The 25,479-nt window shown below is 50.1% G+C and overlaps 1 protein-coding gene across 1 annotated transcript; it reads right to left on the bottom strand.

The window, feature by feature from the left end:
* Positions 1 to 25,479, bottom strand: MXRA5 (matrix remodeling associated 5). The gene is made up of 7 exons (XM_045874189.3): positions 24,861 to 25,479; positions 22,574 to 22,789; positions 17,326 to 17,455; positions 16,706 to 17,096; positions 9,423 to 14,381; positions 5,828 to 6,728; positions 1 to 2,283 (listed from the first exon to the last, which is right to left on the bottom strand). Exons 1-7 carry the CDS (start codon positions 24,905 to 24,907, stop codon positions 375 to 377), a joined length of 8,553 nt encoding a protein of 2,850 aa, XP_045730145.1. The 5' UTR covers positions 24,908 to 25,479; the 3' UTR covers positions 1 to 374.

Raw genomic sequence — 25,479 nt, forward strand, 5'->3', positions numbered from 1 at the left:
TCATCTCTACGGTTTATTTTCAGTGAGTGCTCCTCAGGTGTGCCACAGATGCCCAGTAAAGCATAGACGTGGCGTCTGCAATGTTCGCCCACCTCCGGTGAAACGCCCCAGAGGCACAGGCGGCATGCCATAAACATCAACCAAAGTCCCCGGAGAGGCTGAACCATCCTTCCTGCGTCTGCATTGCTTCCTTTTGCCGACAAGGCATAGGTCAAAGTCAACATGAACCTGAAACCCAGCTGGGGGCCACCGTGCACCATGACAGATCAGTTAAGAGTTCTGACCATCCGGCCGCGGCAGCTTTCCTCACCAATGACGCTTTGTTCTGACTTTCCAAGCAATGGTCGTGGAGTCCATGTACTGGGGGTGGCGTTTCAGTAGACGTGGATATAAGTAGTCTTTGAGTCAGTGCCTAGGATGTTCTTTGCGGTGCACTTGTAGAAGCCTGCATCTCTGTGTGTGGCCTGCTGGATGGTCAAGGAGCCTTGGGGATGAAGGAATCTGTTCCCATAAAGACGGGCCTGCGCCCCGGCGGTAAGGTGCGATTTGTCTGGCAGGTCCCAGGTGATCTCAGCCTTGGGAATCCCCATGGCCATGCAGTTCATCTTGACGGTGTTCCCGGGCCGCGTGTAGATGACGGGCGTTGGCTCACTGGTGATCCGGGGAGGGTACGCTATCACGATAACTGGGAAGTTCATGACGGAAGGGCCGTACTCAGTGTCCACCTTGCACACGTAGGTCCCCCTGTCGAACACGGAGGCGTCACGTACCGTGAGGGTGCCGTTTTCCCAGAGGGAAAAGCGCCCCCGTGTTTGGGGGCCCTCTAAGAGCAAGGTGTTGGGGAGTGTCCAAGAGAAGCGAGCCGGCCGGCCCCTTGGAGGGATGCAGTGCAGCTGCAGGGTCTCCCCATTGATGATACTCACCAGATGGTGATACTGGTTACTGGTCTCGGGTTTCAGCCCCACCTTCAGAGAGACCAGCCTCTCCGTGTAGCCGGCAGAGTTCCGGGCCACGCAGCGGTAAGCCCCAGCGTCCACGGAGGAGAGGCTGCTGATGTGCAACATGCCATCACTCTTATGGTAGAACCTCTGCAGCTGCTGGCCGCTCTGGAGCTCTGTCCCATTGGGAAGGACCCACAGCAGGGTGGGCGTCGGGGTCCCTGCGGCCGAGCAGTTGAGACTGATGGTGTGGCCGGCCATGGCCGTGATCTTCTCGCTGACAGGGTCATGGAAGATGGGCTTCTCCACGGGCTCCAAGACAGTGAGCTGGACAATCAGCCTGGCTTCCCCTCCCTCGTTGCGGCCAATGCATGCCAATTGCACGGAGTCGCTCTTCCTAAGACTCCTGATGTCCAGCGTGCCGTTGCGATGGATGGTGATCCGATTCCCATAGTAGGGGGCCGGCAGAACCACGCCCTCGGGAAAGGCCCACAAGACTCTCGGGGTGGGGATGCCTTCTGCCTGGCAGTCAATGAGTTTGCGGCTCCCGCCGGCAGCGATCTCCCGCACGGTGGTGATGGCGTTGGGGTTCCCGTTGATGGTGGGCGACTGGACGTTGACATGAATCCAGACGGTTTTCCTGTCCTCCCCCGCGCTGTTCCTGACCACACAGGTATAATTACCGCTGTCTGAGCGCTGGGCTTTCTGAATGAGGAGAGTGCCGTCCTGATATATCTGGTACTTATCAGAGGAGGCGGGGATCAGCCTGTTGGTTGGAGAAAGCCACGTCACCTTGGGCGTGGGCTCGCCTTTGGCTTCACAGGCCACGGTGACCACGTCGCCATAGGGGACCTGGACCACGGAGTATGTCTTGTTCCGGATGGCAGCGGGCTCAGTCACCACCTTGACCCGCACCCTCATCTCATCCTTACCAACCTGGTTTTCGGCAAAGCAGGTGTAATCCCCTTCCTCCCGCATGCCCACCTCATTGAAGTAGAGGGTCCCATTGTTGAAAACCACGTAGCGCTTGGTACGGCCACCGCCGTCATCAGACTGCATGAAGGAGTTGACCAGGCTGCCATCCGGGAGGCTCCAGGAGATCTCAGGGTTGGGAAGACCAGTGGCCACACAGTCCACCTTCAGGTCACCCCCGTAGAAGACCTTGTGGTCATTTTCCTCCTTGTGCTCAATCTTGGCCGGTTTCATGACCACGTTCACCTTGAGCACGACAAAGTCGTCTCCAACCTTATTCCGGGCAACGCACAGGTAATCCCCTGCATCTTTGTCTGTGACGGATTTCACCACCAGGGTCCCATTGGCGAACACCTTGATTCTGGTGTCAAAGCTGACCGGAAAAAAAAGAAAGAGGAGGACGTCAGTCTCCCATATGCTCTATCCTGGCTTTAGGTCACTGGAACAAAATGAAAACATGTGGTTCTGGAAACTATCTGGCCACGTGGCTGCTACTGCAAAATGTCACATTGGTTCTGCAGCCTGGAGGGGACTGCGTTGGACTGCATTCACAGGCGGAAATCATTGATTTACCACAAATAAGATGTCGACTCGGTAAGAGTCTGACCTTTGGCTGGCCTGGTCCTTGACTCAAGGATGTGAAAGGCAGTCAAAGACTTCCAGCCTGTTAGTGTGGGTGTGCGTGCATCTCGTATTTGCAGGGCGGTCAGGGCTCAGCTTACAGTAATGATAAAATCAGGCAAAATGCGACAACCATGGAGAGAATGAATCTGAGTGAACTCCATAAAGAAGTGGAGTTCTTCCTGAATAAAATGCTTCAGCTGTCTATCCTTGATAATCTTGTATTATATTATCTCCCATTATGAGGCAAGAGACTGCCAAGTGGCTACTCTATGCACTGTGTAATTGGGGTTATTCCCAGAGTTTTAATGCTAACATTGGGTTTTTTAGAACATGGCAATATTGATGTGACGTTTCTTCCCAAGAACTTGTACCTAAAGCTGGATGACATTCACCAGCCAGCACCCCAAGCCAGCGTTCCATTCCCCCATGTGAAATGATGACATTGGACCTAAGCCCACACACCTCTGGGTTAGTAGTTCAAAAGCTTTTCAAGCCCACACACCTCTGGGTTAGTAGTTCAAAAGCTTTTCAGTTTAAAGGAGCCGATAATGGGGAGAACAATAGGAAGGTCTTCACTATGTATGTGACCTTTTTTTAAATATTGAGGTGTCCTTGTGTGTCAGACTAACATAACATAATAAAATTAAATTAAATTTAAAAAAAAAGAACCCATGTTTTGAATAAGAGGTGGAAAGACTTGGGAGGTTCTTCCTTTAGAAGTGTCCAGACTGAAAAATCTCGATTACACATAATTTATAATGGTGGTATTGGAGAAGGAGGGGGTTGAATTTAAATGCATAAATAATTCCTGAACTTTGCATTATTCGAACAGCATGTGTGGAACTGTGTTGTAGAGCTACCAAAAAAAAAAAAAAAAAAAAGGAAAGAAAGAAAGAAGAAGAAGAAGAAGAAGAAGAAGAAGTCTGCCTATGGTTGAATCAACCTGATTATTGTGAATAAAATACAAACAACTACTAACAGTGACCAAATAAACTGTTTTGTTGGCCGCGAGTGCAAATCAAGTCAACATAAATCAGCAGGAGAGGAGCAGACAAACATATTTCAATGTGTCTTAGAGTTTAGAATCCAAAACTTTGTGCAGTAGCTCATGTCTGCCAGCATTTTGAAACTTCAAAGTGGTGATTCCTAGCCTCGGTCATAATCACAATCCATGGAGCAACCCAGAAACACAGACATGCCTACCCACCGCTGGGCATTGAGCTTCAAGAAAAGTTCCAATATCTCTATTTTTAAATAGTCCCAATGTGAAGGGGAGGCATAGAGCCCGCTCTTTTACAAAACTCACATGGGTTGTTTAATCACACTTTCCAAAGAATGCAATTAGTCCAAATTTAGTAATAATGAAGCCACAGAGACGGCGATTTATGATTTATGGGGAGATACTAGTAAATTGGTTCACATTCGTAGTGGGATCACATTCTTTTGCTGCAATTCATTCAACACTGCCTGAGCCGTGCCAGAAAGAGCTGAGAACAGTTCTTCCGCACATGGCAGTACATCTGCTGAGCTGGGATATAGTCCAGGGAAAACTGCGTACGTGGTATTCTGGATGGAGTGTGCAAGGTTCACTAGGCACCACCCAACTGTCTAAAGTTAACAGGCTGCGAGAAAGCGCGTTTGCCTTCTTCCTGCATTGGAAAGAGAGGGGGGAGGCCAGGCACAGCTGCTCAGAGCCCCTGAGCGCTGGCTTCCCTCCCTGCATCCTGGGTGGGACAGATGTCCACATGCATTCCTGCCTGAGCTGCCGGGCTGTGGATGCTGGAGACACACCATAAGCCAGGGTTTCTCCGCCACGTTCCATTTTGCCAACCATTGTCTCTGTGCTCTGTATCTTGAGACATGTATTGAAGAGACATTGGCACTTTTGGATCTAGCCCATGGTTTCTCAGCCTGGGCACTGCTGATATCTGGGGCTGGATGACTATCTGGGGTGGGGCTTCCTGGGCACTGTAGGGTGCTGAGTAGCATCCCTGGTCTCCACCTACCAGATGCCAGTGGCAGCTTCCACTCTAGTGTGACAACCAAAAATGTTCCCAGTCATTGATGAGTGTTCCTGGTGGTGCCATCTGTCTAGCTGAAAACCACTGAGACAGATGATAGATAGATAGATAGATAGATAGATAGATAGATAGATAGATAGATAGATAAGATGGATGGATAGATGGTTGGATGGACAGATAGATGGATGGATAGATGGATGGATAGATGGATGGATGGATGGATGGATGGATGGATGGATGGATGGATGGATGGATGAATGGATGGATAGATGGTTGGATAGATGGATGGATGGATGGATGGATGGATGGATGGATGGATGGATGGATAGATGGTTGGATAGATGGATGGAGGGATGGATGGATGGATGGAGGGATGGATGGATGGATAGATGGACAGACAGACAGATAGATGATAGATCAGTTGTGTTTCATGCTAGGTCAGAGTGTCTCAGCCTGGGCACTCCTGACCGTTGAGCTTGGATGACTCTCTGGGACGGGGCATCCTGGGCATTGTAGGGCTTTGAGCAGCATCCCTGGTCTCCACACACCACATGCCAGCGGCACCGCCATTCCCTGAATTATGCCAATCAAAAATGTCTCCAAACATTGCGCAGTGTTCCCTGGGGCCAAAATCACTCAAGGGGTAGAGAACCAGTGCTCAGGGTGCATACGTGTGGGAACAGAAGGCACTGGATGAGAGAAGGTGATCTTCTTCGAAGCCAAAATAAACTGTTAGAATTTCAGTTGTGCCAACCCAGTGCCCTAGTCACCTACCTTTAACTTTTTTGTGTTCACACCCTTTCACTCTTAATCTAAGCCTGTTCTATGACAAGATCTGCAACTGCGTCTACAGTGTTCTGTTGAAATCATACAATACACAAAGAAGGCAAGCTAAATGTGGTACCGAATATTATCACTTAACATACAAATAAATATAATCGTTAAAACAAAAGTTATCGGTTCATTTCTTTGCTTGGAGAGGGAGAGGGGCGGGAAAAGAGGAGAAAGTCCAAGTGTTTGTCCCAGTTTATAAAGACAAGATCTCACTGGGCTAAAGGGAAATGTGTCCGCCTCCCCCCTCGCGGCACACACAGGGAGTCAGCTCTGTGCATCTTCGCCCCGGACACAGAGTCATTCCCTCCTCTGACCGGCCCCATGGAGAGGGCTCCCAGGATGGCCCCAGGCATGTTTTAGGACGCGGTGCCCAGCTCCCAAAGGGGAAGCAGGAGCATCAGAGCAGTGACCGGCGGCGAGCCAGGAGCAGGCACGTACCTGAAGAGCGAGTCCATCATGCGCTTGGACGGCAGCCGCCAGAGGATGCGCGGCCAGGGGTCCCCCGAGGCGCTGCAGTCCAGGCGGAGGGTTGCGCCATAGCGCACGTCGGTCCTCTGCGGGGAGGTGCCAGTGATGCGCGCGTTGGCCGCCGCGCGCTGCACGGTCAGCTGCACGGTCCTGCGCGCAGAGCCCACCAGGTTGGCGGCCACGCACTCATAGCGGCCGCTGTCCTTGGGCGCCAGGTTACGGATGTAGAGCGTGCCATTGGGGAAGACGAACAAGTTCCCGTTGATGAACTGCGAAGGGCGGATCTGGGTCCCGTCCCACAGCACCCAGCGCACGCTGGGCAGGGGCGCGGCCTTGGCGGTGCAGTGGATGTGGATGCTGAGCCCCGGCGGCAGCGAGATGTTCTCCAGCTTCTCCTGGTGGATGACCGGCGGCAGGGCCGCCACGTGCAGGCGGATGGCCAGGCTGTCCGTGCCCGCCGAGTTGCTGGCCACACACTGGTAGACTCCTCTGTCTGAGAAGGAGGCCTCTTTGATGGACAGCGTCCGGTTTTCGTGCAGCGTGACCCTGCCCTCCACGGGGGACACGGTCTGCCACACCCTCCTGTCCGGGAAAATCCAGGAGATTTGGGGGGCTGGCGTTCCCTTGGCCAGACACTCCATGGCGATCGTGTCTCCCAGGTAGACGGTGACATCCTGGTAGTGGGAGGCGAGGATCTGGGGCTGCTGCACCGTGACGGACAGCAGGACCGCCATCCTGTCCACCCCGTGCAGGTTTTTGGCCGTGCACACATATTGGCCTCGGTCCTGCACCTGGACCTTTCGGATGACAAACGTCCCGTTCTTCAGGACCTCGAACCGTTGCACTCTGGTGTTAGGGGTCATGAGAGCACCTGCAAGTCAAAACAGGTGTAGTCAGGTTCTGCGTAGACACACCGTTTCAGGAAAAACCAAGAAGGAGGGCTGTTAGGGGTGTAGCGGAATTCTCCCCTCTGTGTCCCAAACAGCAACGGCGAAGGCCAGCCCCCACCTCCAACACGGAGAAGACAGAACATTCTGTTGCACCGTTTTGGACTCTTACACCAACGCCCCCTGCAAGCAAAGGGCAGCCAGCATGGGCTTCGTAGAGTGTTCTGGAAGCTGCCAGGAGGCCCAGGCCCTCCCCAGGGGACCTCCTCGTCACTTCAGCTCCTAGAGACGCCAGCCCACCTCACTGGCACAGCTTCTGAGCTCTTGAGGTCCCCAGGCTTGCCGCCACCGTCCACCTCTACCCGGCCAGGCTTTGGAGTCCAACACGAGCCAGAGTGAGCGGGTCATTTGCTGCCCACTGTGGCTGAGGTGAACGCCAGGTCGTGCACTGTTCAAATCGGGGGCGTTTGCTTCTCTCTCTCCCCACCCTGTACTTCCTATATTGTATATCTCATCTTCCTGGGGCTCTGCCACAGTGAGGATCGGTATGAACCAAGTGTTCCTAATGCTTTGGCATCTGGGTCCTGCTGACTCTGGTGGGAGGATAGCCCGTCCCAGAGCTAGGCAATTCCTATAGTTGAGAAGCAATGCACCATTTAAAAGCAAAACAAGCAGTGCAGAGCCCGCATTCCCACCCCTTTGTCTATGGGGCTCTCACACGCCCGGGCCACCATGCACCTGCCTTCATCTTCCCGGGGCACGTACCAGACACATAGGGGAGCCCCTGTGCCCCAGAGCCCACTGAAATCAGTCAAGCCAGCCAGCGCCAAGCCTGCTTACCCTGCCTCACCTGTTTCTTCTTGCAGAAACCACAATAAAGGCTCTTGTAAAGGCTCTTGTGCACGTTTCCCCCTCTCCCCCCGCCTGCCGACAGACCCTGGTCCTGCCCTGTGGGGTCCCCTCCTCGTGGAGAGTGAATAATAAACAGTCTTCCGTGGCAGGCATTTCCTGATGTGCTGGCTTACCCTTTCTGAAGAATAACAAATCCCAGATTTAAAAACTGGAAAGCCCTGAGCTATAGCATTCTCTTCATCTCCCACACAGCTGGGTTCCCGGGTCCTGCTTCCATCACCGGCCATTCCGTGAGCTCTGACAAGCTCCCTCTGCTGCGGCCGGCAGGAGAAGCTGATTCGTGGCATGTGCACGTCTAGTGAGGGGACATGGCCCAGAGATGCTCTGATATCACACAAGATATGGACAACCCTACAGACTGATACAAATGGGATGTCCCAATAGAGAAACAGAGGCGCCATCCTTTGAGCATGAAAACCCCATGGTGTTCCCCATTCGCTCCTTCGAGCAATATTCCTTATTAAATCATTACATAAACATATGACATCAATGACGAGCTGATCAAAGAAGTCTGTAATCCCCCTGTGCCCAGAGCCTCTGCTGAACTTTGGAACACGTCCAGCTCTGGTGACATAAACCTAAGCAAAGAATGCACTTGAACTCCCTCAAGTGCTACGAGCATAAATCATTCCTATATCATCAAAGCGGAGAAGAGAAAAGGAACGATCCCGCTGATCAGAATCCAGGCCTGAAGGATATGTCCGTGTTGGGGGGCGGGGGGGACAAAGGGAAAGGGGACGAGGTAGGTCTTTTCACGGAGGCTGTGGCCTCTCAGATGGTACTTTTCTGTGTCACCTGACAGTTGTTTCCCCATTCAAAGGAAAGGGTCATTTTTACGAAGCTGAGAGCTCTTTGGGCATCCCAGAATTCCAAGTATAGGCCATTGTTATGAGCTGAATTGTGTCCAGCCAAAATTCGTACATTGAAGCCCCATCCCCTAAGATATCGGAATATCACTGGTTGGAGATGAGGTCATTCAAGAGATGATGAAGTCAAAATGAGGTCATTGAGGTGCACTGTAATCCAAGAGAACTTGTGTCCACACAGGAATAAGGGATGAGGACAAAGACACGCACAGAGGGACGGCCACATGAGGACACAGGGAGAAGACAAGGTCTACGCGCCAAGGAGAGAGGCCTTGGGAGGAACCAGCCTTGCTCGCCTGGATCTCAGACTCCCAGCCTCAGCCACGCCTCGATTTCAGACTTCCAGGCTCCAGGACCGGGAGAGAATAAAGGTCTGTCTATGAGGCAGCTAGTCCGCGGTGCTTTGTTATGGCAACCCAAGCAAGTGAACGCGACCATATCTCTAGGTTCAAGTCAAAGCAATGTCTGATGAGTCCAGAACAAGCTGCATTGACATCTGGCAGCCAGTGGAAGGGCAAGGGCAATCTGCTCACTCTTCCTTACCTTCATGGCACCCCACATGGGTGGTGGAAGGGTTTTGTGCTAGGTTTCTCTGGGAAAAGGCAAGTGGTTCCTTTATGAAATATTCCCGAGCCTAGGTCATTCCCTACCCAAAGAACCTATGACATGTCTCCATAGTCCCATTAAAATCTCACATACCTTAGAGCTCAAGAAAGAGCTCTGGGTCCTTACTTCCTGTCCCCCTAAAGGAATATCCTTGTACCTAGGTTCTCAGATGTCCCCTTCCATCCCATCCATCTGTCCTTTACCCAGACTCTGTAGTTTTGCTTGGGGTCACAGACTCAGGTGACCTCCTTCTACACCAACCCCGGTTAAAATGCAAACACGTAAATGCCTTACCTGTAGAAACCTTTGTCCAGGTAATGAAAGGCGTGGGTTTCCCCGTGGCCTCACATGGGAGCACAGCATCTGTCTCTGCAGTGACAGACACGGTCTGAGGGGATTTGGTGATAATTTGGGGCTTTTCCCCAACCGTCCAGAATTTGGATGCAGGGGGTCCTCCAGCAGAGAAAAGCTTTGAGGTGCTGTGATGGAAGCTTCTGGAAGGCTGGCCAGAAGATGCCACAAAGGGGATGGAGCTCCGGGTAGAGTAGACCACAGGGACGTTCTGTACGTTTGTGGAGGGTGGCCCGGTAGCCCGGGGAGGATGCAATAATGGAGGTGCCGGGGGACCAAAGTCTGCGTGGATGATGCTCTGAGAATGTATCCTATTGTAGGGACCTGGGTTGACTTTTTTGTCTCTTATCACAGGGGCAGAAGAGGTAGGCACCTGGGGTTTCAGAGTAACTCCCAACTGTGGGAAAGAGAGAGTCCTGTTGAAAAAGAAAGGGAACCTTCCATTGGGATAATGGGGGACTCTTGAACTTGGAAGCTTGCCAACAGGGTCTCTGAGATCCGGGATGTTGTTATTCCCAAACACTTTGGAGTTGCCGTTGAATCGGTCCATCCCTTGGTCAGTAAACTTAGTGGAAATGCCAGGTTTGGGCTTTAGCACTGGAACAACGGGAGCTGTCGTACTTGATAATCTTGGAGTCATCAAGTGCTTATTCTCTGGCAAAACCCTTGAAGGATACGCCGTTATTCCTGGTTTGTTGGTTAAGTGACGAGGCGGCTGGAAAGTTACAAAGTATCTAAAGGAGCCTTCTGTGGTCGTATGTGTTGGCCTCACCGTCCCCCTCGGTGGGATCGGTTTGGCAGGAACTCTGGCTGGCTGGGGGAAGACTTGGACTCTCCCGCCCTGGTGCTTTCCATCGGGGCCCCGTGGGAGACTGTTTTCGGTCTTTCCATCAAAGGCTTCTTTTTCCAACTGCTGCTTTCGAGCTGAGTTAAATTTATCCTGGTTGGAAGAAGGGGTGGATAATTCATTTGGCGTCAATACATGCTGAGTTCCCTCATTATTCACTGGGGGTGCTTTGGCTTCTGGGACCCCCACGTAATTCAAGAAAACATTTTCCTTGGAATCTGTTGATGTCGGAGGTGTCTTTGAAGTAAGAGGTGTGGGCTTCGTGAAGGTCTGTACCAAGGACACAAGAGTGGTGGCTGGGAATGGGGATGCTGGCTCCCCCATTGGGGTAGGAGTCGGGGTGTGATGCCGAGGTCTAATTTCAGCTGGAGTGGTTTCGTGATGATCTTGAGCATGGATGGTGGTTTCTGCCTCACTTGAAGGCAGGACAGTGGTTGAAGCAACCACTTCCTCCAGTTGAAACAGTGTAGAGGCTGCAACTGATGGTGGAAATTCCGTAGGAACACCCAGATCCTCCAACTGTTTAAGAAAGGGTGAGTCTGTAAGGCTTTCCACGGAGCTGGTAACAGGTGCATCTGTCTGCAGCCTCCCAGGCTGGGCTCCCCTTGGGGGATTCCAGCGTGAGGCTCCTGGAAAGCCAGAGGGAGCCGATTCCTCCTGAAATCCTCCCACGGTGGAGACCTCAGAGCCAGGAGGTGATGCGGTATTAGTGAAGGAGTCGTCAGGGACCGAGCTGTCGGTTTTATAGTCACTGATGTTTGTGACACCGTAATTCTTCATTTCTTCTCCGTCCCATGCAGGCTTATAGGTGACTGGAATTGCCTCTTGGAATTTACTGGGTGGTAAGTGCCTTTTTGTGGCAGCTGTCACAGAATCTTCCACTGTAGCTTTCCCATGCAGGTCCCCAGGTGTCAGGGAAATGGTTGTCAGTAAGAGTACAGTTTCTGAACTGGGGGCAATGACATTTTTAGGTTTGTTTTCCGGGGAAGGGCTGGGCGTGGATGCAGAGTCTGGAGGGCTCACCGTGGAGGTGAAATGCCGATGTTTATTTGGCCTCTTCCCGTGTTTCCTTCGTGGGGTCCCCTTGGATACGGGTTCCGTCTGCTTCTTCATCTCCGACTGCTTGGGGGTACCAACGGTGCTGTCCACCGAAGATGTTGGCCCCGGTGTATTCCCCACATGGTCTGGAGCCTTCGCGTCAGGTACTTGAGTAGGTCGAGTAGAAAAAGCCTCCACTGGGGCAAAAGTCGTGGGCACGGTTTGTTTATGGCGGTGTCGGAATCTGTGGGGGCGGAATCTCCTCCTCCCATTGGGTCTCTTTCGGGAAGGGTGAGTGGTCAGCCCCCACGGCAAAGTGGCCTTTCCGGTTGGCGTCACTGCTGCAACCGTGGTGGTGCGTTTGTCAAAGAGAGCATGAAGCGTGGTTTCCCTGGGATGTTGAAAGGGAGTGATGCCATTTACTCTCAGGGCAGGGTTAAGCAGAGTGGTAGATTCGACACCCTTTCCCATACTCTCAGGACTTGGGGAGTTTGTGGGGCCTCTCTCTGGCATCTCTGCTTCCTGTAGTGCCTTGGAATTCTCCTCTGTACCCTTTTCAATCAGCGGGTTGCCTTGAGTGCTTAAAGCACCTTTCGCAAGCCGAGTGTCATCTGTTTCTCCCTGTGGATGTCCTTCTGATGGGGCATCTGGCTCCCCTAATGTGAGCCCTTCTAATGGTTCAGATGTCCTGGAGTCATCAACCCACATGATGGTGGTTGGTGTAAAGGGAGTGGAGGTCAGCTCTTCCATGTTCTCTTCATCTGGTTGTGGGTTAGTCTCCAAATCTGGGGGAATGTATGGTACAGTCTCGGACTCAGCCAAGGAGATGGCGCCCAACAGAGACTCGTACTCATTTGACGTAGGCTCTGGCATGGATCCAGCATCTACTGCAGGCCAGCGCTCTGTGGCCATGTTTTCACTGGCGGGCTCCTCGTAGACCAGGTCCAAGGTCTGCAGAGTAGGAGAAGATTCATGAGTTATGGATATCAGGGTGCTGGCTATTGCCCACTTTGGGTCAGCTTCATTGGGAGTGGTATCCTCAGTCTTAGAAAAGTCATGGTCAATGAATTCTTCCAGATGTGCGCTTATCACTTTGGGCTCAGCAAGAATTACTTCATCGTGCCCACTTTCCAGTCCCAACCTGGTTGAGGACACAGTACTGGAAACCTGATCCTCCTCACCAAATAGAGATGCATCTGCCGAGGTTTCTTCAGCACTGGTTGTGGTCTGTGCTGGTGATACCGAGGGGGGAGGAACAGCAGGCCGAAGGGGTGTCACTTCTGGACCCACAGATGGAGGCGTGGTGGTTCTAATGACTTGGGGTATTTCAGTTCCCTTCGGGAGATTTTTCCCACGTACTCTGGCTAAAATATCTGCCCAGCGCTCTGGATTAATCTGTTTGTTGGCCATATTTATCCTTCGCCTGGACTCAAACACTCTGCGACCTTCTGCGATGTTTGTCTCGGGTTCTTTTTCAGAATTCTTCCAGTGTTTGAGTTTTCTTCGCCCTTTCTTGGGTTTCTTACCTCCGGTGATGGCATCGTCTTTTGTTTTGATGAGTACCTCTTGGTCCTTTGCGTGTAGACCTCTCCTTGAAGTGTTCTCTTTGTCTCCTATGCCTGAACCCCCTTCGTCCTCCACAACATCTCCTGGCACTCTGGAAAGACTCGTCCCACCTGGGTGTCTGCCCTTTTTGGATGACCTGCCGGATCCTTTCTTATTCACTGTGACCCCCACAGTAAAGTGATCCGCCCCTTGCTGGTTGACAGCCACGCATCTGTAGTAACCACCGTCACTGACTTGGACCTTTGGGATGGAAAGAGTTCCATTTGCCAACACATATGCATGTGAGGTGTTAGCCGAATTATTAATTATCTGTTTGTTTGGAAGAATCCAGCTGAGCTGGGCTTCGGGGATAGCCAGAGCACTGCAAGGCAACATCACTGGCTCCCCTGGGTTCTTCTGAATTGTCACCGTATGGCTATCGGGTGGCTGAGTGGCAGGCGGTTGCACAAGGACCCTGTATACCATCCGGTCCATTTCATCCCTCACCTGAGCAATGCACTGGTACAAACCCGAGTCCGACTGCTCTGTCGATCTGATCCTCAGCCAGCCACTGGTGAGGATGGAGAACTTGCCATTTTCGTCCTCCATGGGTGCTTTGAGGACAGAGCCATCCGGGAGCACCCAGAAGATGGACGGACTCTCAGAAGCCTTCACGTTGCAGCTCAGTTGGCATGGGCTCCCTTCCAACACAGTCTGAGCTCTTTGCACGGCTCCGCTGGGCTCGATCATCACCCAGCTTCTGCTCCGAGACTGCCTCACGTCTTTGGTGGGCATGGTTAATGCATAGTGGGAATAATAGGAGAGCAGCACCTTTTTGGCCGTACTCTGACGTCGGTTGAGTTGGAGATCTATGGTCGGCTGCATGACCCATTCCGGTTCTGCAAGAATGTGGGCTCTGACGCCCGTGTAGTAGAGGGCATCGTCATCCACGTCTTGCCTGTAGTGGTAGGCGACCTTGGGGTCTTCGCGGAGCGTGAGTTCTTGGTTCAGCCTCACGGGGACCTCACTGTAATAGGCGATCAGTTTCCACAGCTTCTCATAGTTTTCCCGAGTCATTGGACACTCAAAGTCCAAGGCAACAGTCGCGTTTATATCAATCTCTTGAGGGTCCGTCTGGTTCAGGTGAATTTTGTACACATCCATTGGCTTCTTGATGTCACAGACCAAGTTCACTGTGTTCCCGTGCTCGTCAGTCATATTCAAAGAGATGTTCCATGGGGGGAATTGGAACCCCTCCAGAGAGAGCTGGCTGTCACCGTCCTCTTCTAGTTCCTGCTCCTCCTCGCTGTTCCTGCTCCTGTTCTGTCGCAGAGGGGACACTATGGAAGGCTTCAGACAAGTAATGTCCTTCAGCTTGTGAATCTCCTGTTGGTGCAGTTTGAGGGGACTGGAGCACAAGGTGCATAACTGACCACCTTCATAGGCTTTGTCCTTCTTACACTTCAGAGTCCCTAAAACAAATAATCAAACAAACATGCCATAAGCTAATGAACCCAAGAACGGCATGCCTCGCACACGGCCAGACGGTAAAGTCTTTGTGTGCCTCTTTATCACCTCAGTGCATGTCCCTCATGATTTAATACCTTACTCATGTCTGTGACTGCATGAATGACCTTCAATCAATTTAGCACAGAGTGTGGTAAGGAACTACCATTTTAGAACTACTTGACAATGAATAATGAATACTTCTTTCAAAAGTATTTTTAAGTTTTTTTTTTTTTTAAAGCAACTCTATTCACACACATTATACAACTTACCTTCTCTAAGGGTCCAGGAGAATCTACATAAACAAATGCAACCCGTGAAAATAGTTCCAGGTTAAAGGACCCACTTTTGCCATGAATCACATCGTATGTACCTTTTATAATTTTTTTTTCTGTTGCTGTAATTTCTCATTTCAGGCACTGTCTACATTTTGGATTCACATTCTACTCTTGGCTTCCAGGACATCAAGTCTTCCAGAATGTTGTCCTAATCTGGTCTGCCTCTTTCACTCTTTTGTTCTTCATGGGCCCCTGACTCATTACTGATGGAGTGTTCCTTGACTTGGTCTGGGCCCCCTTCCATCTCACTCTGCCCCGTCATCCATGGCCTCACCCACATGTAGGTTTCCATCATCATCCATTATCCAACGATGGTTCCCATATGTGCTTCTCCCGTCAACACACATCTTATGAACTCCACACCCAATTTTCTACTTGATGTGTCTGTTGCAAAGTCACAAAGTCTCCTCCAACTGACATTTGCAAGGCCAAATTATGTTTTCTCCCTGCTCCAGACCTAGATGCCTTTTTATAGCAGTAAATGGAGTCACACTATCTCGCATTGGGGAAAGGAGAAGAGTACAGTCCTCTGAATATCTGCCCTCTTCTTTCCATTCTCACTGGGAACAAATCAGTCAAAGGACCATCATCTATAACTTGGAAGCACATGAAAGTGGGACATAAGGTGTATGTGCAGAATGGTCCTAGATAGGCACAGGCCAAGATGCTAAGTAGAAATTGAGGATAGCAAGACCTCTTAAGGGAGGTGATTTAAAAACAAATTTTTAAGGATTTTATTTATTTATCTGAGAGACAGAAAGCACGAGCCAGGGAAGGGACAGAGGGGCAAGCAGACTCCCCACCGAGTGCGGAGCCTGTCGTGGGGCTCCATCCCAGGACCCCAAGATCATGACCTGAGCTGAAGTCAGATGCTTAACCTACTGAGCCACCCAGGCGCCCCAAGGGAGGTGATGTTTTAACAAAGCTCTGAGTGCTGAAATTAAATCAGACCCTGGAACATCCAGCAGATGCATGGTCTTCGCGGGTCCAATGACACTGATTGGGAAATAAGTTTGGAAGGTATAAGGAAGCAAACAGACAGCAGTGTGGCTATAGTGAGTGACTAAGTGGGGGACCTGCATGTTGCAGGAGGGTGGGCACGGTTGTGTAGGAACTCCTAGTAAGGAGTGTAACGTTCCATTCCAAGAGCAATGGGAAACCAGTGGACATTTAGGCAGCAGTGTGGCAGGACCACACGCTTCCTCTGACAATTTGTTCGACAACTGCTCTGGGTAGAGTTGATTGAAGGAGAGGTGATCAAGGCTGCAAAGACCTGCCCAGAAGGCCCGACTCTCCTACTAGAGAGAGAAGAAAGGAGCTGGACCCAAGCTGCAGGTCGTGGGGATAGACGTGAGCCAACAGACCTGGAATATGGTAAACCCAATGGGATTGAGGATGGGTTTCAAAGTGCGGCTTGAGGAAGGGAGTGAAAGAAAGACAAAGAAGTAAACGCTTCCTTATTTTGAATCAAAATTTACTGTCTGGCAATATCTACACAACTCTCCTGGTTTTCTGTTCTCTTGATCAATGCAGAACATCCCTCTCCCCCATTCTTAAGAGAATAACGTCATAGCCACTGCTGGCCTTCTCTTTTCCAAACTTCCTTGAACACCTCCTCATGGGACAGGGATGCACGGAAAACCCCCCATTTAGCTGTAACCCAAAGCTGCACGTAACCCTCCAGATATCCAACTGAAGACAATCGTAGTCAACTATATATAACTGATTAAGTGATCATCGCTTTATATTTCACAGAAGGATACATCCATTATGGAACAGGGGTGTCTTAACATCGAGGTTGTACGACTTCCATGAGTGTTTCCCGCCATACCGATTTGGTGATGTGCTCTTCACAAGATAAAGCAACGTCAGAACACCAGAGAATGGAACCTTTCCAGAAGGGTCAGGAATGTGCCGCGGGGAGCCACGTTCGCTCTGCCCTCCTCTCTTACCTTTCGATTTGGCATCCCACTCCAGAAACCACTTCATCTCGCAGTCACATGACCACGGATTGCCATGCAGGTAAAGATTCTCCAGAAGTGGCATGTTCTGCAGCATCCCCATGGGCAGAGTCCTGATCATGTTGTCAGCGAGGTAGAGATGTCTTATGGTGGAGAGTCTGAAATAATCCAGAAACGTCAACGTGGAGAACGTGCCGGGATGGAGCTGCTGCAGCATGTTTCCCTCTAAGTGGAGAAGCCTCAGGGATGTTAAGCCATTGAAAGCTTGTGGGTGGATAAATTCGATCTTGTTGTGGTCGATGTGCAGCCTCATTAAGCTCCAGAGCCCCTGCAGGGTCTGGGCTGTGATCACGCGCAGCTTGTTATAGCTGAACTTGAAAACCTACAGAGACAGGGGCGTAGCAGAAAATCCTGTTTATAATTTACAAAGCCACAAGCAGGGACAGAAACCAGAACAGAGGGCAGGGAAGTAATGACATGAAGCTGGTTTTTAACCTAAAAAAAAAAAAATGGCAATTTTATTAATCGTTTGGGAGCATTAGATTGTTCCCACTATTCATTAATGGTCCTACAGGCTGTAATTACTGATGCTTGTAAAAGCGTGAGTTTACCTGGAGGGAGCTGAGGTCTCTTAAAGCCCCGTCGGGGATGCTGGGGATGTCATTGCCATGAATCATAAGGAGCTCCAACTTGGTCAGTCCCGCAAATGAGGTTTCTGACAAAGCCTGAATACTATTAAATCTAAAAAAAAAAAAAAAAAAATGATAATAGTAATTGGAATAAGAAACAATGAATGCTTAAATCCCATATGGGAAAGATTCTGCAGCCTGCCCAGGAGTAAGTTAGCAAAATGTTGACTCTGAGGTCTATTGGTGCCATTCCCAAAGCACATTTGTTGCTCTGTGTCCGTGTCCATTACCAGGGTCAAAAGGAAAGTGACGTATTTTTATTCGCCTTCATTCAGTTCAGGAATATTCGCTGGGAATTTTGACTAGGAACATGTTAATGGAGTTAGAGGCGATTTTAGGGAAACAAGTAGGATTTAAGTTCTAAAGGAAGTTGTTCCAAATGGCTCTTCTTGGAAACTTGCACTGAAAGTGTCAGTAATGATGAATGACACACGGGTCATTGAATGCAGAGACTTAGCATGAATGCAAAGAAATAGGCAGCTTGGGACATAGCTTGCATCACAAAACAAGAGAAGGAGGTGCTCCAGGCTCTAAAGGACCAAATGAAAGAACTAACCACCCAACACACCAACACCATATGTCACAAGCACAAACCGGCCATTTCTGATGGATTCTCTAAATTATTTGTAAACGTTCTGGTGTGTTTTGGGTTTTGTGTTTGCATCCACATTGGTAAAGATGTTTTCTTGACCAATCTGAAAATTCCTCATAGCTACATTATTGGGGGCACAAGGGACTCCCCAGAGTCAATCCCTGGGGAAGGGATTCTGAAATGAATGAAGAATCCTGTAGTGGAGGGCATTTACTTTATGCCACTGCTTCTGCTGAAATAGAACACATCTAGCCTGACATTCTGTATGACTTCTCCCTATTTCCTAGATAAAAGGAAACAGATCTGGACACGAGGCAGGTGAAGTGCTCATAGCCTAAAACACCAGATGACGCCAGGTCTAATTTTCTTATACATATGTGCCTGAATCCAGACCCGGAATTCAAAGTCAAGATGTTGGTAATCACTCCTCTAAGAGCCAGGTCTAGGAAGCATTACCTTTCAGCTATAAATTCCAGGAAATACAATCTCTGAGAGCAAACCACTCACCTTCATTACTTGGAACTCTTCATAGAATTACTTTAAACATTGCATTGTTTTATAAAACCAACTTATGCAAAGGAAAGGTCTGATGGAAGGAAATGTATCCTGTCTCATTAGGAAAAAGCAATAGGGATTCAAAATAATGCACAGGGACAATAGAGTAAAAATGTAATCATGGTTCCTGTTTGTCATTTAACTCATGGAGTCAATAGACAATTAAATACAGAGGTTCCCTTTTCTGGATTGTATGGGCAGTATCTGGAGACATGCTTGGGCATCACAACTGGGTGGGGGTGTGTTGGTGGCATCTGGTAAGTAGAGACCAAGGGTGCTGCTGAACACCCTACAATGCACAGGAGGGCCACCCACAAAGAATGACTCAGCCCCTAATATCAAGAATTTGAAGATTTGAAAACTTCCCAAGCAGAAGAGATTCTGTCTGTTGGTCTGTCTTTCTATCTATCCATCTATAGATCTATCTGTCCATCTATGCATCCATCCATCCATTCATACATCCATCATCTATCTACCTATCCATCAATCCATCCATCTATCATCTATCTATCCTTCCATTCATTGATTCATCCATTCATCCATCATATCTATCTATCTATCCACTGGTCCATCCATCTATCTACCCATCCATTCATTCATCCACCCATCCATCATATATCTACCTATCCATCCATTCATCCATCCATCTACCATCTATCTATCCATCCATCCATCATCTACCTATTCATCAACCCATCCATCCATCTATCATCTATCTATCTATCTATCTATCTATCTATCTATCTATCTATCTATGGTAGTGGTCTGAACTGGGTGGTCTTGCCCCCAGGGGACATTTGCAATATCTTGAGTCATTTTTGGAGATCACAACTGGGAGAAGGAGAAGGTGCTACTGGCATCTAGTGGGAAGAGGTCAAGAATGCCACTCAACACCATGCAAAGGAGGACAGCCCCTACAACAAAGAACTATCCTACACAAAAATGGAAATAGTGCCCCAAGTAGACTGAGGTTGAAGAACCAGAGTTTAACCCAAGATGGGATAGTCTACGAACTGATGCACCGCCTCATTCACTTACTAATTAGGATTCTACAGTGAAATCTGTCTGGGATGGTGAACCTAACAGGGAATGGATGGCAGAATCTAAACTCCTTTCCATTTCTGGATGCCTGAGGTTTGCCTGGAGACAGTAAGTTAGGGGGAGAATCGTATCAGGTGAGGTAAGTGGGGTTGGCAGGCAATCTAGGAGCTGGGGGTCCATGGGAAGGAGTGTGCTTCATTTGCTCCAACTTCAATGGGAAATGACTGGAAGGTTTTAAGAAAAGGAGTGACACGGGGCACCTGGGTGGCTCAGTTGTTAAGCGTCTGCCTTCGGCTCGGGTCATGATCCCAGGGTCCTGGGATCGAGCCCCACATCGGGCTCCCTGCTCTGCGGGGTGCCTGCTTCTCCCTCTGCCACTCCCCCTGCTTGTGTTCCCTCTCTTGCTGTGACTCTCTCTGTCAAATGAATAAATAAAATCTTTAAAAAAAAAAGAAAGAAAAGAAAAGGAGTGACACAGACTAAGGTATGTGTGAAAACAATGCTCTACCACATGGAGAGGGAGTAAGTAAAATCACCCGAGAAGACCCTGAAGGTAAGAAAAATAGAAAGACCAGAAGGAGGAGGCAGGTCTTGGGACAGAGGAGGTGAGAGTCAAAGGCTCAACCTCTAAGCGGGTATTTTCTTCCCTCTGAGGACCCAACACATGTGGACGAAGCCTCTGTGCGCCCATCTAAAATCCAGCAGGGAGACGGGGAAATCAGCGTGGTGCTCAGGGAAGAGACAGGAATGAGTCTGCATGGAGAGTCTGCAACATTATCAGCCACTCGTCCTCCTGTGCACAATGCCTCCCTCACTTGCTGATTGAGGGTAACTGACCACGGAACCACGTCAAGCGAAATGTTTTCTCGTATCTCAGAAATATAGGTGAGACTGCTTCACCAATACCGGTTAGAATCGCAAAACAAATTCTAAAATTAAAAAAGGGCAGCGTGGGCATTTGGAAAATTCAGAAAGAGGTCATCAAAACGAGTCTTTTCATCAAGGGGAAAATAAAAGTCTTTAAAGGTCTAGAAATATGACACTAAGTGGATGATATTTTTGGTTGTTGTTTGTTTACTCAAAAATTCTTGGAAAGTAATTTTTGAAAAAGCTCTGGGGCTGTCCAAACAGGAAACAGCAGATCTCTTTTTCCATGGTGACTGAGGACCCTGAAAACATCTCTGGGGGAATGAAAGATTTCATTAGTGCTTTGCCAATAATCTCTCATTCCTTGAGAGTTTTCTCCTCCTTCCAGATGGCTCGAAGACAAATCAGACCCTGAGTCCTATCTGTATTAGACGTTGCTCTTCTTCCCCACCCCCCAGCAACAAAATGCACGATGACAGTCTCATGAATCAGAGAAAGTGCTGAGAGAGAAGAGTGATCTTATTGATTGAAATGAAATATGGATTCATGTTACCAATTAAGCCAGATGGAAGTAACGTACGTCGGTGCAGGGAAGCTATTCCTTAACTGGTTTCCTTTTTCCTTTACTATCACACCACAGCATCTCAAAATACTATTGCCGTCAAAAGGAAAAGAAAGCATCTTGATGTCTATGTTCTATTCCAGCGGCCAAGCATTTGGGGAGACCGTAATTCACAGTCTTTACCATTTAGAGTTCGTTAAAATGCAACCCGCAGAATCTATGTTCTAACCGAGAAATTAAGTTTCACCTGTACGAAATATTTCCATGTAAAGACGAGTAGAGGGAAAATGTCACAGAAATTATGAGGTATATACGACTCGACAAGCCACGGTCTAGTGGTGTTGCTAGGATCAAGCCATCACACCGTTAACCTTGTGGTTAACGTGGGGCATCTTCCCTGCCCCGGTTTTCAACCGGAAGGCCAGTAGGGAAAACGCTGATGCTCCAGACCCTCAACACACAACAGGGGGCACATTCATGTCTTCTGGGCGGGACACACAGCGGAAAACCATGTCCTCCACCACCCCCATTCTCCCACTTTCTCGGGGAATCCATGAAGTACCTCCAACTCTGTGCTCGCCAAGGGGTCAGGCTTGAGCGACAAGGTGGTGAATCACAGCAATATGGGACAATATGCTGAGAGTGGTTCACGAGGGCAATGATCTCTGTTAATTCCCATTCTCTTCTTCTACTGCTGCTGGCCTTTATAAATGCAAGAAGTTCTTTTTTTTTTTAGACTCTGTGCTATAAGATGTCCCAGCATATGTACAATTATCTGTTCATTGACTCAGGTTTGGCCATTTCATTTTACTAAAACGTCCCATCAGTGGCCAGTCATCCAATCCTAAATTATTTTTGTTGTTTTGTGGGTGGTTGAAAATAGTTTATGTATTTTGTTGAGAAAGTCCAAGTAATTGTTTATAAACTTACACATGAATACCTGTAATTCATAGCAACTAATATTTATGTACAGGAAGCATTTCTGCATATGAAACAAAATTTTAAAATAAAGGGGCTCTATCTGAAATGCTTCATAAAAACATCTCTTAAAATATATCCCATTTTAAAGAGGCAAAATCTGCAACAATTCTTTTATTTCCCCAAGGTCACAATCGCATCATCCGGACAACTTACAGAATGTCAGAAATGTCCGATTTATTTTAAAATTATGTTTAATAGCTTCTGAGGTCTATTTAAGTAAGTCTATTTTTATATTTAGGTCTGTGTCTGATACATCCGTTCGGGCCTATTATCTGGAAAATAATCGTTATCACGGGAAATCTCTGGACACACTGCAGTTGTTCAGGATGCTGGTTATTAAGCCTTGTGATAGTGATTGCAGTTCATGGATAAACTCAGATAACCACCCCCAAAGGATTGCATGTAGTATAGTTAACATCCATCACCCCCGATTCTGCCCATATCGAGGTACACAAAGCTAGATAGAGTGACACAGAAAGGAAATAAGCATTTGCAGTTACGTCAATGAGCATACATGTATGAAAAAAACAAGCAAAGAGGCTGAAACTGTTCAGTAAGAATGTGGTACAAACCCCAAATTGATTCTTTCCACTTGCTTAGAAATCCCAGCGGGCACAGAAGCCAAGGAGCGAAATGTGCAGTGGACCTCGCTAGGAACGTAGCAGGTGCAAGGGTGAGGACAGGCGAGCGTGGGTCGAGGATGTCCCCAGAGCAGGATCAGCACCACGGAGAGTGCTGGCCAGTGCCCCTGCCTTGGCATCTTGTCGGGGTGCGTTATCCCTGGACACCTGTGGGGGAACCACAAAATGATATCCATTTATGGCCAGGTCGGTCTTATGCTCAGCAGATGTTGTTGCAAGTGTTCATTGCGATTTCGAGCTTCCCAAGACATCGTATGGTATCCTTCAGTGACACAAGGTATCTGAGCCAAGAAACACGAAACTCACTTTCCTCATCTTTCCCCGTTAACTTTAATCGTTACGTAGGATGCAAGGTAATGGCTGATTTTCACACCACGATTTGGAAATAGTGTGTGATGAGCGAGGGTAGGGAATACACACACCGACACACTAAAATATATATATACATATGTGTCCAAATATACATATTCGTGTATATATATTTGTATATACGTAGAGGGGAGAGATACATTCGTGTTTCTATAATAATAAAGTAAATATGTAAATATTTATGTAAATATTTATGTGAAATAACTATGTGTCTGCCTCCAATGTCAATTCCGAGCCATTACATATTGTACGTATTTGAAGTAAAAAAAAAAAAAAAAACTTATCAAGAGTGTCGTTATTAAGAGTGTTTCCCTTTTTTAGTGACATTACTTAAAGTTTTCAATATATCTTCTGAAAGTGTTTAAAGGGTTCACATTCACTAAGGAAAAATGTATTCCATTATATGTGGGTTTGTGTACTATCCTTAATTTCATTTTTTTTTCTTGGAAGAGCCACAGGGTTACCACGATGCACCATCGTTGTTCATCGGGGACACAATTTATAAAATGTGACATTAAGTGACGAGGAAAGTAAGTACCTGATGACATATATTCAGGCAAAGGAAAAAGATCAGTGAAGTCATACACACAAAAAATGGAAATGCTCGGATATTTCAAATAATAGGCTGCCTCAGCTGTCTGGTTTAGAATACCCGTGGTTATTTATTTTTTCATGCATTGGCCATCCCTTAATCATTTTATATGCTCGTCATCTCTTGAATGAAGTTTACTTAAAAATAGTAATGCACGTGGAAAGTAAAGTGCACAACACAGAAACGCGCCTGCTCTGGGCAAACGCTAACTGCTGATACCAAGCTCATGCGCTCGCACAAGCTAGGGGCATCCCAAATCCGGAGCTTTTCCGTCCTTTAAATCACTTCCAAATAGATACTCTTTTAAGCCCGTGTGCGTCCTCTCTTTGGGCTGCGCGTCAAGCGCTCACGGTGCAGACAGCCCTGCGGGAAGGAAATTCAGGCTTCACCTCGGCGCCCGGTGGCGAGAAGGTTCCTACAGCCCCACGGAGTGCAGCCTCCCCGGCTGCCTGCGCGCTTCCCCTCGGCGCTGGGCTCCGCCGCCCGCAACGCGCGCTGTGCCCATGGGCGGCCCCGGCCCCCGAGGGCGACGTCTCCTCCGCACCCTGCGCTCTCGCCAGGTCCTCCCGAGAGACCGAGAGCGCGCGCCCCCCGGGGAGCCCAGGCCTGGCGCCGCGGGGGGAGGCGCCCTGAGCCGGCAGGGCCGCCGGGGCCCGCGGGGAACCCGGAGAGGCTGGGCCGGGGCGGGCTAGCTGGCGCGGCAGCCCTGCGCCCTGGCCGGCTTCCAGCGCCGCTCCAAGGAAAAGTTGGGCTTTCCCGGAACGCAGCTCGGGTGGCCCGGCGGGTAGCCCCTGCTGGGACCCGCACACCAGGAGCCGTCTCTCCCGGCTGACGACTTCTCCAGCTTCCGTGCGGCTCAACCCCCAGCGGGCGGAGGCTCTCCCCCTTTAGGAGGAGGAACAGGAGAAGCTTCAGCGCAGGGCGCCGAGGAACTCTGGGGAGGCCCCGCAGCCGTGCTGTCCCCTCCAACGCAGGGCGGACTCGCTTTCACTTGGAGGTCCCCTGGGCACCTCCCTGGAAACCAGGGATGGGTCGGAGCGAGATTGCCAGGTCAGGGAGGGCAGGGGTAAAGGAGAAAAGGATCCTCCCGCCAGATTCGGCTTCTCTCCTGCCTCCGCACTGGCCCCTCAGCCAGTGCCAGGGACACTGCCATGCGTCTCTTCGCCTTCGCCCAGCCTTTCCCTTGGCCGAACCCCAACTCCACCCCTGCAGCAGGGTCCGCGCCCCCCGGGCGCCCAGGCTGCCCTTGGTCCTCACCTGTCCTTCGGAAGCCGCGACACACGGGAGCGGGGCGCCCTGAGCATCCGCGGGGCCGGGGCGCGCGAGTCACCGCCGGGGGTCCGCCGGGGCCATGCCCTTCCCGGGCCGGGGGCGAGGCAGCGAGGCTTCCCAGCTCGGCGCGCAGAGCCGGATCCCTTTTATTCGCGTCGCCGAGAGGCTTCCCCGAGTCCACGCCTCGGCCCACCCCCACCCTGCCCTGCCCCACCCCGGGGAGACGGGGCGCGGGCCCGAGCCAAGGGACCCTGGCCGCGCGCGCTCTGCGCTCAGCCCTCCTCGCGCCTTTTCATCGCGCCTCGGCCCGGGAGGGCACGCCTCGCCCACTCCGGCTGGAAGAGCGGCCGCGGCCCAGCGCGCGCGGCTTTGGGGCAGAGTGTTCCCGGTCCCGGAGGCCGTCCGGGGACCAGGGGCAGCGGGAGAGGCAGGGAGCGCGCGGCGAGCCGCGGCTCACGGTCCGCGCCCCGGACCGCTCTCCCCAGCAGGGCTGGAAGGACGCTTGCTTTCTTTCCGGGGAAGGGAGAAGGAGCAGGGTTTGCACTCCTCCGGGCGGGACGCAGTCTTCCCTGGCAGCTTCTCTGCACCCGTGTGCAGGCGGGAG

The sequence above is a fragment of the Mirounga angustirostris genome, unplaced genomic scaffold, assembly GCF_029215605.1.
Source record: "Mirounga angustirostris isolate CCGP_5_RB_7025 unplaced genomic scaffold, mMirAng1.0.hap1 SCAF_11, whole genome shotgun sequence".
Classification (NCBI taxonomy): Eukaryota; Metazoa; Chordata; class Mammalia; order Carnivora; family Phocidae; genus Mirounga; species Mirounga angustirostris.

Excerpts from the sequence above, each read along its gene's own strand:
- MXRA5 (XM_045874189.3), bottom strand. The coding sequence starts at position 24,907 with ATGCTCAGGGCGCCCCGCTCCCGTGTGTCGCGGCTTCCGAAGGACAG. Across the intron at positions 6,729-9,422 it reads CTGGACAAAGGTTTCTACAG|GTGCTCTCATGACCCCTAAC; the intron begins GTAAGGCATTTA and ends TTTGACTTGCAG. Across the intron at positions 2,284-5,827 it reads ATGATGGACTCGCTCTTCAG|CTTTGACACCAGAATCAAGG; the intron begins GTACGTGCCTGC and ends TTTTCCGGTCAG.